A 14,252-nucleotide genomic window follows, 5' to 3' on the forward strand; every position below is an offset into this window, starting at 1 on the left:
TGTGAGGTCCTGAGTTTGATCTCCAGAACCAAGCCCTCCTTCACTCACCAGAACCAACAAGTGCATTTAAAGTTTCAAATGTATTAATGGATTCAAAGGGCTCCAAGTGGCATGTGCTTTTGGGGGGTGGGGGGTATAAAGGGGCAGGGGGCCACACCTGGCAATGCTCAGCAGTTACTCCTGGCTCTACACTCAGGAATTACTCCTGGCAGTGCTCGGGGGGACCATATGGGATGCCGGGGATGGAACTCAGGTTGGCCTCATGCAAGGCAAACGTCCTACCCTCTGTGGTATTGCTCCAGCCCCAGTACGTGCTATTTTTTTTTCTTTTGGGTCACACCCAGTGATGCTCAGGGGTTACTTCTGACTCATGCACTCAGGAATTACTCCTGGCGGTGCTCAGGGGATCATATGGAATGCTGGGAATCGGACCCGGGTCAGCTGTGTGCAAGGCAAACGCACTACCCACTGTGCTATCGCTCCAGCCCCAATATGTGCCTTTTTTTTATTATTATTAAGAACCAGGTTTTAGGGGCTGGAGCAATAGCACAGTGGGTAGGGTGTTTGCCTTGCACGCGGCTGACCTGGGTTCAATTCCCAGCATCCCATATGGTCCCCTGAGTGCCGCCACGAGTAATTCCTGAGTGTAGAACCAAGAGTAACCCCTGTGTATCACCGGGTGTGACCCAAAAAGAAAAAAAAAAAAAAAAAAGAACCAGGTTTTATTGTGGTGGATGGGATGGGGAGCTTGGGTGCTGGGGTGGGGAACAGGGACTGGAGGGCACAGCTCCAGGACTCTCAGGAGTGCAGTGCCCACCACTTGTCCAGAGGCCCACGGTTGGGGATGTATTTGACGCCACAGCCATCCGGGATGAGCCGCTTCTCCTCTACCATGTCTGCAAACTCATCCGCGCTGAACTTGGTGAAACCCCACTTCTTGGAGATGTGGGTGTTCTGGCGACCAGGAAACTTGAACTTGGCCCGACAGAGAGCCTCAATCACATGCTCCTTGTTCTGCAGTTTGGTGCGGATGGACATGATGACCTGGCCAATGTGGACCCTGGCCACTGTGCCCTGGGGCTTTCCGAAGGCTCCCCGCATACCTGTTTGGAGCCTGAGATGGGGGCCGGTGTGAGAGCGGATGGGGACGAGCAGGGCAAAGGACTGTCTCCCGGGTCCCTTCTCACAGCCCGTACAAGCCACAGGCTGCGTATACTACCCAGGAGCCCCTTGCTGTCGGCAGCCATTGCATACCGGGCCTCACAGGGCAGAGAGCACGGTCAGCTTAATTAGCTGCCCCAATAGTGCCATTTTTTTTATTTTTTATTTTTTGCGTCACACCCGGCGATGCACCGGGGTCACTCCTGGCTCATGCACTCAGGAATCACCCCTGGCGGTGCTCAGGGGACCATATGGGATGCTGGGATTCGAACCTGGGTCGGCCGTGTGCAAGGCAAACGCCCTACCCACTGTGCTATCACTCCAGCCCCAATAGTGCCATTTTTGATGGAATTCTTCTTCCACTGGAACCTCAAGACTATGAATATTTCCATTTTAGGCACTGGATTCGCTGCTGTCTGGATTCTTTTTTAAAATTTTTTAATTTAAGTATTAACAATTTAGGTGTTCACAATAGTGCTAACGTGTATGGTTTTGATATACACAATTATCTCACCTCACCACCACCGCAGTTCAACACCCACTTTTGTTACTCCCAGTTCACCCACCCTAACCCACTCCCCACTTACTTGGTATTCTTAGTTCTGTCACCCGGGGCCAAGGGGTTGTCTTTATTTAATATGGTCTATTCCTGGTGTTTGTTTCTCTAGGTACCACAGACGAGGGAGATCACCTGGTATTTGCTGGACTTCTTTTTAAATAAAAACGGTCAGAGGGGCTGTAGAGATAGTGCTGCTGGTGGGATACTTGCCTTCCACGCAGCTGACCCGTGTTCAATCATGGCAGCACATATGGTCCCCTGGGTATTGTCGGGATTGATCCCTGAGCTCAGAACCAGGAGGAAGCCCTGAGCGCCACTGACTGGGAATCTCCACCGAACCCCCAGACCCCCAGAAAAAAGGACTTGCCAGAGAGATAGTACATGAGGTAAGGCACTCACTTGCCTTGTATGCCAAATTCTGGTTCAAATTCTAAGCCTATGGGGCTGGAGTTATAGCACAGCGGGTAGGGCGTTTGCCTTGCACGGGGCCGACCTGGATTCAATTCCCAGCATCCCATATGGTCCCGTGAACACCACCAGGGGTAATTCTTGAGTGCAGAGCCAGGAGTAACCCCTGTGCATTGCTGGGTGTGACCCAAAAAGAAAAAAAAAATTCTAAGTCCACATATGGTCCCCCAACACCACCAGGGTTCACTCCTGAGTCTAAAGCCAGGAATAGCACCTGGACACTCAGGTGTGGCCCCACAACCTAATCAATCAATCAGTAGTAAATGGATAAATCAATAGCAAATAGATTTTTTTAAAAAAGGACAATTGGAGATAGCTTACTTTTTAAAGGGAGTGGTAATTACAGGCCATTCAGTGGAACTTGGAGTTAAAAATGATGAGTTTCAGCATCAACAACCACTTATTCAGATAATGACAGCACTGTAATAACGTATTATTATTATTGCCTTAGCATCAGGCATCAAATTGATTTCCATGTTGTTAATATTTTCATTAAAACGTGCCTTCACAGAAGTACATGTTTTTAAAAAATTTTTGTTGTTTGTTTCTTAGGCCATATCGGACCATGCTCATGGGGGTGTTCATGGCTTGTACACTGAGGAGTGATCCCTACAAGTGCTCAGGGATCATATGTGGTGTAGGGGATTCAAACCAGGATGTGGACACTGCAGATTCATTCAGGACAAGTACTTTGGTTCCTACTTTCTCTTTCCAGCCCCACAATACAAATATTTTTGGTTTTCTTTTTTGGAGGGGCCACACCTGGTGGAGTTCAAGGCTCTGCTCTCAGGGATCACTCCTGGTAGGCTCAGGGGACTCGATGGGGTACTAGACATCAAACCTGGGTCAACCATGTGCAAGGCAAGTGCCCTACCCGCTGAGTACAAGTATCTTAAATGAACTATTGCAGAAACACCTGTGCAAGCACTGTAGAGGAAAAGGCGTGAATCATGACAGCGGTCCTGAAGTCATGCCAAGCTCTTCCAAATCATGAACAGCCAGGACAGAAGGTGGCTCGAGAGATATAGCACATGCCAGAAGGGTCAGGTACTCGGTTCTAGCCCTGGTATTGCTAGGATAGTTCCTTAAGAATAAAAAAAGAGGGGCTGGAGCGATAGCACAGCGGGTAGGGCGTTTGCCTTGCACGCGGCCGACCCGGGTTCGATTCCCAGCATCCCATATGGTCCCCTGAGTACTGCCAGGGGTAATTCCTGAGTGCAGAGCCAGGAGTGACCCCTGTGCATCGCTGGGTGTGACCCAAAAAGAAAAAAAAAAGAATAAAAAAAGAAAGATCAGAGAAAAAACTTCTGGCGTCTGTGAGAGCTCAACCATTCAATCACTGACTGCTTCCTGGGCAGCTCCATCCTACCTCCCAACTCCATCTCTGAATTTGCCTGAGTTATTTGTGTCAGTATTTTGTAGAAATAAAGTCATGGAGAGGGTAACTCTCAGGTATGGGGAGGAATACTGACTTCTTTCGCTCAATATTATGTTTATTCCACTCAGCCATAGAGCTCAGAGAAGCTGGAGTTGACTCACTTTTGCCCCCATACAGTATTCTATTATATGAAGGGGTCAAACTTCCTTAATAGGTTCAACTTTATACAACTCACCCTCTCTGGAGGAGACCTGGGTGGCTGATGATATCAAGAGCAGCTGCAGCCCTTGTCAAAAATGCCTGTGTGATGTTTTTGTGGGGGTCCTTTGGCACATCTGTGTATACACATCTGTTTAGTATACACCCTCAGTGTAAGTGGCCAGGTCATAGGACATGCCCACAACCAACTTGGGGACATCGTGGCCAACAGGGTGCCTAAATTGCCAGACTAAGGCACACCCCCACCAACAGTCATTTTCAGTTGTTCCGTGTGCTCCCCAAAATTACAGTTTACCAGGACTTTTTAACTTAAGCAATCTGGGTGAGTATATACTTGTATTTCATTGTGATGTTGAAGTGTAGTATCTAGGGGTCAGAGAAATAATACAGAGGTCAACGCGCTGGCCTTGCAGGTAGCCAACCTTGGATTCCAGGCACTGCTAGGAGTAATCCCTGAGCACCAACTCATAGCCAAAAACGAACCACATTTTAATATTTGGTAGTTGTTTCATAGGAGAAAAAAATCATAAGGGATTTCATCATGCTCATAAAAAATACTGTAATGAGGAGCCAGAGAAAGAATACAGATGTTTGGGTACTTGCCTTGCGTGCACCTAATACCAATTCAATCCTTGGTACTGCATATGGTTCCTTGTGCACCTCCAAGAGTGAGTCCTGAGTACAGAGCCAGGAGTGAGCCCTGAGCACTGCAGGGTACAGCCCAAACACACAAATATGTACACACACACACACACACACACACATATATGTAAATGAGTCCATGGAAAACTGTTTCCTCACAACCATTAATTAGTCTACATCCCAACTAATATCAATGTTCAGACAGACATTGAAGGTCTGTCTGGACCACCTTGCAAATAGGGCAGCTCCTCACATACAGAAAACCAAGAAAGAAATGAGTAGCCAATGAAAATAATAAATAAGAAGAGCCAGCTTTTTGGAAAATGAAGCATAAGCTGTGGAATAACTGAGTGTTACAATTAGATTGATCTAATTCAATTAATCTAGAGCAGAGAAAGGGGCAGTCCAACAAAAGCAGAACCAGAAGTCCAACCCACAATAGACTGGCTTCTTCCAGGATACTCCAAATTTTATTTAAATTACACTTTTAGGTCTAAACCTACTAAATCTCCCAAAGTGGTTGGGTGTCTGTGTGTGTGCATGTGTGTGTGTGTGTGTGTGTGTGTGTGTATGTGTTTTGAGGGGCCACACCTGGCTGTACTCAGGGCTTACTTCTGGTTCTGTGCTCACGCATCGCTCCTGGAAGAACTCAGGAGACTACATGCAGTGCTGGGCATTGAACCAGAGTCAGCTGTATGTAGGGCACGTGCCTTACCCACCGTACTATCCCTCTGGCCCAGAATCTCCCAAAGTTTAGATTTATCATTGCACCTAGTGAGCCATGAAGAAGATCACTACACCCATACATTGTCATACCAGGTTTTTTCTCTCTGGTTAAGCAGAAGACAACAATGAAATCCAATCCCAAGAGAACATGCCACCACTCTCCAAAAAGCAATCCGCCTAAATTCTCACTGCCAGCTCTGAAAGTCAAGGCTTAGCATGTGTGTGTGTGTGTGTGTGTGTGTGTGTGTGTGTGTGTGTGTGTGTGTGAGGGGTTGAGCCACACTAGGCACTCCTCAGGGCTTACTCTTGTCTCTGCACTCAGGGATCACTCCTGGGGGGACTTAGGGGACCATATAGGTGCCGGGGATAGACCTGAGTGGACTGCATGCAAAGCAAGTACCCTACCTGGCAAACTACGGTTCCAGCCTCCAGGCTTATTAGCATTTTGGAAACCAATCCAGGTAAATTCTCTTTTCCTCTGGGGGAAGCCAGGAGCAAGTAGCTCAGTGAGGCCATAACTTCCTGATAGGAAGATCAGCCCATGAGCAACAGAGCGTGGACTTTGAGTTACGGCTCTGCACTGGTCATCCATTCATCCAGAATGTCTAAGTGACAAATGGCACACCATTGCAAACGCCGGGCCTCTGGCTACTGGCCAGTGTCTAGGCCATTTATTCCTGTAAGGTTTATGGCTTCAGTCTCTGCCCTGGAACGGCATCAGCAAATCAGTTACGGTCTCTAATTTTCACTTATCTTGATCTGAAAAAAAAAAGCAGGGTTTGGTTCTGTTTCACGGAATTATTAATTTAAACTGCTGTGTCCCCTAAATCAAAAGCCCCAAATGGTAACCCATAGGCATATTCAATTTAACCATCACTGTCTTTAAAATTCACTGAAATAAATGCCAAGATCTGAAACTCAGAGAGCGCATGTGAGAACTCAGATATCTGGCTGCTCTTGAAACACCAAAAGCTCCAGTCACCCCAGATCCACGTTCCTGGGAAGGGCCAGGAGTAGCAGGATGGGGGTGGCCTCATTTGGTGGAGTATGTCTCCCTAATTTGCCAGTCTCTCTTCCAAGCTTCTCTACTCCTGGGTCAAAACAACAGCAGGTAAAATACTTGCCTTGCACATGGCTAACCTGTGTTCAATCCCTGGTATCCCAAGTGGTCCCCCAAGCAGCACGAGGAGTAATTCCTGAGTGCCCCTGAGCATGGCAGGGTGTGACCCCAAAAGCCAATAAATCAAGATTCTTGACTCCTTTGTGCTGTCTTTTTTTTGGGGGGGGGAGGTCACATGCTCAGGAGTTACTCCTGGCTCATGCACTCAGGAATTACTCCTGGCGGTGCTCAGGGAACCATAAGGCATGCTGGGAATCGAACCCAGGTCAGCCGCGTGCAAGGCAAATGCCCTACCCGCTGTGCTATCGCTCCAACCCCCTTTATGCTGTCTTGAGTTGTGTGATCATTTCATCTCAAAGCCAAGTTGCTGCCGAGAGGCATAAAATATCAAGGCTTTAGAAGCAACTTGACGATCTCCGAACAGACTGTGTAGAATTGTGATTCCCCAAAGGGCTCTGCTGTGTTGCTCAAAATTCCCTGTCCTCTGCCGGAGCAAAGGACACTGGCCTATGTCCTGAACATATGGGCTGAACCCTGGCCTAAAGCAGTGAACGTCACTGGTGTACAATGACACTGCATTCATCCAGGGAGATCTGCACCTTCTGTTATGCCCCAAGGAAGCTGCTTCCTGTTCTCTCTCCAAGGGCAGGAAAATGCTGAGCTGTGGCCTTTCACGAGAATTTCAACTGACAAGGCTCTGCAGGTTTGCCTTTACTTCTAAGCATCTGTATATTTTTCCCTGTGTGTCAATGCACTCAACAATGCTATTTAAAATGTAACTTTAAAAAAAGGCAAATGAAACTACCAAGATGAATCGTCACGTTTATGGAAAAACCAATGAAACAAATGTTTTGCTCAAAATGTCAAGCGGTAGACATTAATAAAATATTGAAAGTGGGTTCCCTAGAGATGAGCAGTTCAGAAATAGAAAGGATGAGAACGGCGCTAATTGACACTACAAACATGAAGGGCATTCCATGTCCCAGTGAATGCAGGGACCTTGTGTCCTGGCTGGATGGCACAGATCACAGCAGTAGAGGCCTCTGGGGCCCCGTGACAGCAGCTCGACTGGATATGAGGTGAGGGATGGGAACCAGACACCCACAGGACACGATGGCTCAGTGCCCCTTAGAGCCACACCATGTGGGGGCCTAATCGAAAACACAGTGGAGAGGGTGTTTGTCTTGCATACAGCCAACCTGGGTTTGATCCCCGGCATTCCATATGGTCCCCTGAGCACCACCAGGAGTCATTCCTGAGTACAGAGCCTCCTGAGTATAGAGCCAGGAGTAACCCCTGAGCATCGAGTGTGACTCAACAACCCCCCCAAAAAAAAACCACCCTGTGCAGGATTTACTGAGGTAGAATTCTCCCCAACGTCTAGGACCAGGAGCTGGTACCCGCTCTGCAAGTGTGAGGCCCCAACTGTTCTCTCCAGTGTCGCCCATATGTGCCAAGCATGATCCTAGCATCACACCCAACCCCTAGTGCCTGGCCGCCCAGATCCTGATGGCGTGATCCTCAGCATTGCAAACAATGTGTGGCCACGTCTGTGTGAGCAGCACAGCTGCAGGGGCCCACTCCGTCAATGCACTGTAACTTAAGACTGTGGCTGCGGGGCTCAGAGCGGTAGTACAGCGAGTAGTGCATTTGCCTTGTACGCGGCCAACCCTGATTCGTCCCAGGCATCCCATATGGCCCCCTGAGCCCACCAGGAGGGATCCCTCAGCACAGAGCCAGGAGTAAGTGCTGAGCACAGAGCCAGGAGTAAGTGCTGAGCACAGCTGGGGGTGGTCCCAGGCCCCACCAAAAATGTGCAGGACTGACTAACTACCCAACCCCCACCCCGGGGATTGCTACCCTAAGGCTCAGACTGTGCACGACCACCAGACCGGAATCACGTCACCCCATCACGGGGCAGGTCTGCAAGCAGCAAAATAAAAGAGGTGCCACCCTCAGCAGACAGAAGCACTACCACCCGGTGTGTGGCCCCCAGCGAGCACCACACCCAGGCGGATAAGTGCACCCCATCATCCTAGCCGGAGCATGGCACAGGGAAGGGGAGTGGGGGAGGGGGAAGATCCCAGGCTTCAAATAACACTGTTGGTTAGAACCTTGATGGCCTCGGCCAAAACAGGCTCGAGGCAGCCGTCAGAGCCCTGCCCTCAACTTGCCCTGCTTGAAGGGCTGCATATCAGGCAAGGGCCTTGACCCCTGGACTATCTCTCCAGCCCCAGGAAAACTCTGGATTTTTTTTTTTTTTCTGAAAATTCAACCCTCATCTCATTACACCAACTGACAGGAAATGAAAAAAACAAAGCGAAGGAGAAAGAAAGAAGCTGAGTAAGTGACAGATAGGAAAGGCAAAAATCCAGAAATGGATGGGAATTCATCCAATTTATTTCTCTTTTTTTTTTTCTTTTTGGGTCACACCCGGCGATGCTCAGGGGTTACTCCTGGCTCTGCACTCACGAATTACTCCTGCCAGTGCTTGGAGGACTATGTGGGACGCCGGGAATTGAACTCGGGTTGGCCACGTGCAAGGCAAACGCCCTACTCACTGTACTATCTCTCTGGCTCAATTCATCCAATTTCAACAATGGTGCCCTGACCATAGGAAGGAAGGAGGTCTCTTACAAAGCAAAAGGAACTTAAGAGCAGAACCAAAAGCCCTGTGTGGATTTATTTCAGATTCTGATTAGGAGCAACCAACTGTAAAGGTTCAGCTTTGAGACACTGGAGCAAATCTGAGTTCAGACTTAGTATGAGAGGATTAAAAAAAATAGTAATATTGCTAGATGTGATCATGGCCTACAGATATATTTTGACATGCTGGGCCCGGATCAGAGAGATAGGACAGCACAGAAGGCACTTGCCCCGTGTGGCCAACTCAAGTTCAATCTCTGGCATCCCGTATGGTCCTCGAGCCCTGCCAGGGGTGATCCCTGAGCACAGAGCCAGAAGTCAGCCTTGAGCTCTGCCATGTGTGGCCCCCAAACAAACAAAAATCCTGGGCCTGTGGCTCAGTGGTGGAACACGTACCTTGAGGTGGGGAAAAGGGGCCTGGATTCAATGCCGGCACCACCCCACTTTGCTGGACGTGACCCCTGAACTTACGGTAGGGTGTGACCCCAGCGGCACCACCACCAAATATTAAGTTTAAATTTTTTTTAAATTAGGGCCAGGAAGATTATTCAAAGGCTGCAGCTTCCCGTGCCTGCACCTCCCCACCCCCCTTGCCGTCTCCTCGTCTCCTCTTCGGACCCTGAATTCCCACCCTGCCTGAGCACTGCCCATCTACCCCTTCGCCACCCTCCAGCGCTGCTACGTCCAGTTTGCTCCCTCCTGCCCCCGCACCCAGCCACATTTTGGTAGTGGGCGTGGCCTCAACAGAAGTGGGCGTGGCCTCTTTTGAGCCAAAGATATTTTCCTCATACCAAGCAATTCGTTGTTACATCTCAGTCAAAGGCTGCAGCTTATATCCTATGTGTACAGGACCCTGGGTTCAAGTTCTGTCCTTACATGATCCCCACAAGTATCACCCAGTGCAATCCTGGGAGCCTCAAGCCTCACCAGGCTCTGGGTCCGAGCACCAAACCATCAGGACCGCTGAACCATCAGGCCAGACCAAGTAGAAGGTATCACCAGGACAGGCTCAGGGACCTCTGGGCATCACTGGGGAATGCCATGCCCCCTTTTTTATTTAATAATAATAATAATCAGGAACGGGGGACATAGTACAGCAACTAGGGTGCTTGCCTAAGCACTGCCAGCTATGGCCCAAAAAAAAACAACAAACCATAAATATATTTGGTCAATCAGAAATGCATCCTAAAATTCTCCTGCACATGTTGGGTTTTTAAGAACTCCTGAAATAAGGCAATAGTAGGCTAGACAAATAAACTGAGATTGGCCCCAAACATCTCTGATTGCTGAAGCTTGATTTGACAACCCTTATTTTGCATTGTATCCAACATCTTTCAGGTTAAAGGGGGTGGGTTCCCCCACTTCCTTGCTGCTTCCGTCCTTGCTCCTTGCACCACAGACCTGCACGACAGGTCGTTTGCTTGCCAGGGCTTGGACCCTTCCCTTGCAGTGCTCTCACGCCCCTGGCTGTGTGTGTCAGAGATGGTTCCCTGCTGTGATGCCAGAGGGCTCACACTCGGCCCTTGGGGAGTCAGATGCTCAGCCTCAGGCTATAATGCAAAACCTTTCCATTGGCCGTTCCTGAATCTTCTAAAGTTTTCTCGTCCTATAGTGCTGGGGCTCAAATCCAGGGCTTCACACACACAAGGCAAATGCTCTCTTCCCCATCACATCCCCTACCCCTAACAATCTTCTTGTAAAATATACTTCTGAGTGAATCTGCTGCCCAAGCACATGTGTCAGCCACATCTGCCCTCTTTTTTTTTTTTTTTTTTTTTTTTTTGCTTTTTGGGTCACACCTGGTGATGCACAGGAATTACCCCTGGCAGTGCTTGGGGACCATATGGGATGCTGGGACTTGAACCTGGGTCGGCCGCATGCAAGGCAAATGCCCTACCCGCTGTGCTATCGCTCCAGCCCCCCATCTCCCCTCCTGAGATATATACTTTTATGCCATCATACTTTAACACTGGGATGGGTACAGGGCTCTCTCTCCACTCTGGAGAAGCCCATGTTCTCTCTTGAGCAAGTTACTCTCCCCCCACACACACCCCCAGACAAAATAAAACGTGTTTTTATTTTTTGTCCAAATAAAACATGTTTTAACTTTAAATATATATATATGTATATATATATATATATATACGTATAGAATGTACTTTTTCTGGAGTCCTAAGCAATAGTACAGTGTATAGAATGTTTGCCTTGCACATGGCTTACCTGGGTTTGGTCCACGTCACCCCATATCCCCCAGGCACAGAGCCAGGAGTAAGCACTGAGCACCAACAGGAGAGCTTAAAAACAGAAATATATAAAAACCAAAACCCAAAAAAAAAAAAAAAAAAAAAAAAGAAACAACGCTCCAGCACAGAATATTTAGCAATGTCTGGAATTTTTTTTTCATTCTGTTTTGCTTGCTTTTCTGTTTTGTATTGGAGGCCACACCTGACTGTGCTCAGGGCTTTTTTTTGCTTTACGCTCAGGGATGACTACTGGCAGGTTCAGGGACCCTATGCGGCTGAAGCAAAGCACATTAAATCTATTAAAATGTGTTAAAAAAAAAAAAAACCAAAACCCAAGACACAATACTGTTTTGATCATGGAAAAGGTAATGGCAAAAGTATTGAAACCAGGGACTGGAGCAATAGTACAGCGGGGAGGGTGTTTGCCTTGGACACGGCCGACCCAGGTTTAATCCCTGGCATCCCATAAGGTCCCCTGAGCATCACCAGGAGTAATTTCTGAGTGCAGAGCCAGGAGTAACCCCTGAGCATCGTTGGATGTGACCCAAAAAGGAAAAAAAAACTTTAAAAAAAGAAGTATTGAAACCAAATTGGTTACTCTTTGCTATAGTCTACAGTTTGTCTCTGGCCCCAAAAAAGATCTCTCATAAGAAGTCTGTGATATCAGGGCCAGAACGATAGTACAAGAGAGTAGGACATTTACCTTGCGTGCAACTGACCAGGGTTCGATCCTTGACATCTCATAAGGTCCCCTGAGCACCCCCAGAGTAATTCCTGAGCACAAAACCAGGAGTAACCCCTGAGTATTGTTGGGTGTACTCTCTTCCCCGTCCCAAAAAAAGACTGATTCCATTGTTCTTGCTCACCTAAAAAAAAAAAATCTCTACAGAGGATGAGTTGGATGAGTTAAAATTTCCTGAATTAAAAAGCACTCTAGTTGGTTGACCTGCATGCATTTGTAAACGTTCAGGTCAATACTATAAAGATCTGTGCAGAGGTGGAATTCTTCCAGGCTGTTGGCTTTCTTTAAAGCTAAACTTGGCTTCTTTACTCACTCCAGGGTGGCTAATTAATTTCCACAATGCAACTCCTCTGGCCATGAGCCCTTCGAATGTATATCTCCCACTCAGGCGATATGGGTCAGAATATTAATGTAGGCACTTTGTAGTAATTCTATTAGTAACATTTTCAACTTTGTTTTCAAAAAAGCCTTAGTCAATGATCTACCACTTGCCTTTCTGACTTTCCCTGGTAAGGTCAATTGCTATTAGAATCCAGATTTAAGGGTCTGGAGAGACAGTGCAGGGATTAAGGCACTTGAATGTGGCTGACACTGCTTTAAATCCTCAGCACTGCTATGGTCCCCCTGGCAGAGCCAGAAGTCACTCCTGAGGACAGAGCCAAGAATAGTCCTCCAGCACCATGCAAAACCAAACACCAGGGGCTGGAGCGATAGTACAGCAGGTAGGGCGTTTGCCTTGTTGACCCAGGTTCGATCCCCGGCATCACATATGGTCTCTCCCCAGCACTGCCAGGAGTAATTCCTGAGTGCAGAGCCAGGAGTAACCGCTGAGCATCGCTGGGTGTGACCAAAAAAAATAAATAAATAAAACTAGTCTCCAGCCCAGGAGGATCATGAGAAGAGCTGGAGGACAGGCTTTGCATGTGGGAGCCTGGCACCCCAAGCACCACCACGAGACGAGAGGCTGACGGCTGAGCCCTGAGCCACATGTGGTCCCAAAACAGAACAAACACACACAATACAAACTCCTGGGCTTCTCTCACGTATTCCAAACCAGACTTCTTCTTCTTCTTCTTTTTTTAATTTTATTGAATCACCGTGAGATAGTTACAAGCTTTCATGTTTGGGTTTCAATCTCACAATGATCAAACACCCATCCCTCCACCAGTGCACATTCCCCACCACCAATATCCCGGGTATACCCCCCCTTTCCCACCCTCCCCCTGCCGCCATGGCAGACAATATTCCCCATACTCTCTCTCTACTTTGGGGCATTATGGCTTGCAACACAGACACTGAGAGGTCATCATGTTTGGTCCATTATCTACTTTCGGCATGCATCTCCCATCCCAACTGGTTCCTCCAGCCATCATTTTCTTAGTGATCCCTTCTCTATTCCATCTGCCTTCTCCCCTCCGCTCATGAAGCAGGCTTCCAGCTATGGGGCAATCCCCCTGGCCCTTGTATCTACTCAGACTTCTTCTTATAGGACTTACAGACATATCCCTTATGGAAGAATACGAAGCGGTTCTTCCACACGTGGTAGTGACACGTTTTCAGGCTTTCTCTCAAGTCCAGGAAAAAGGAACAGTATAGAAGCAAGGGAGGTACTTCAAGAAAGCCTGATCCGTCTGTCGGACCCTGGGCAGCTTTCTTCTGGGGTGTGAGAGGCTCTCTGCCAGTTGATAAGGAATAAACAAAACTTAGCCCTTTTCATCAACGACATATTATTTGGCCATAGACATTCAAGCCCAGGGAACTAGGAGGAAGGTTTGAAGGGCTGGAGCTTGTGCTTTGTATGTGGGAACCCTGGTTCCACCCCCCTGTACCACGCAGTCCCCTGAGCACTGCTGGGAGTGACTCCCCAAGCACTAAGCTAGAAATAGACTCTGAGCACACAGTTGGGCCCAAACGCACACAAAATATTAGGCAGGCGTTTGGGCCACACGCGACTATGCTCACAGGGGTCACTCGGGTTGGTGCCGGGATGGAAAGTGGGTCCAGCAAGACAAGCACTCTAGCGCCCCCCAGCACTCCCTGCCAGCCACATCCAGTTCTAAGTCCAGCACTGCAGAGCACTATTTGTTCCTTGAAAACATTATGCTAAGTCAAAACAGCAACAACAACAACAAAGCCGTTCTTATGTAATTCCATTCACACAAACTGTCCAGAATAGGCCAGTCCATGGAGACAGAAAGCTGAGTGCTGGTTGCCAGGGGAAGTGGGAGTTGTGGGTGACTGCTCATGAATCAGTTTCTTATTTGAAAAGGATGTTCTGGAATTTGATAATGGTGATGATTGTACAATGCCCCAAATTTACTAAACGATGTTGAATTACATTCATATTT

The 14,252-nt window shown here is 48.1% G+C and overlaps 1 protein-coding gene and 1 non-coding gene across 2 annotated transcripts; both read right to left on the minus strand.

Moving 5' to 3' along the window:
• Positions 1 to 742: 742 nt before the first annotated feature.
• Positions 743 to 1,247, minus strand: LOC105942981 (60S ribosomal protein L10-like). The gene is made up of 2 exons (XM_012932592.2): positions 1,201 to 1,247; positions 743 to 1,114 (listed from the first exon to the last, which is right to left on the minus strand). Exons 1-2 carry the CDS (start codon positions 1,245 to 1,247, stop codon positions 799 to 801), a joined length of 363 nt encoding a protein of 120 aa, XP_012788046.2. The 3' UTR covers positions 743 to 798.
• Positions 1,163 to 1,299, minus strand: LOC129405350 (small nucleolar RNA SNORA70). Its single transcript, XR_008630512.1, has one exon. It is a non-coding gene; the product is annotated as a small nucleolar RNA SNORA70 (small nucleolar RNA).
• Between the last annotated feature and the right edge of the window lie 12,953 nt (positions 1,300 to 14,252).

Source organism: Sorex araneus, chromosome 5 (genome assembly GCF_027595985.1).
Source record: "Sorex araneus isolate mSorAra2 chromosome 5, mSorAra2.pri, whole genome shotgun sequence".
Lineage (NCBI taxonomy): Eukaryota > Metazoa > Chordata > Mammalia > Eulipotyphla > Soricidae > Sorex > Sorex araneus.

Coding starts and splice junctions, on each gene's coding strand:
- LOC105942981 (XM_012932592.2), bottom strand. CDS start 1,247: ATGGCTGCCGACAGCAAGGGGCTCCTGGGTAGTATACGCAGCCTGTG. Junction 1,115..1,200: donor GGTAGTATACGCAGCCTGTG/GCTTGTACGGGC, acceptor CCCCCATCTCAG/GCTCCAAACAGGTATGCGGG.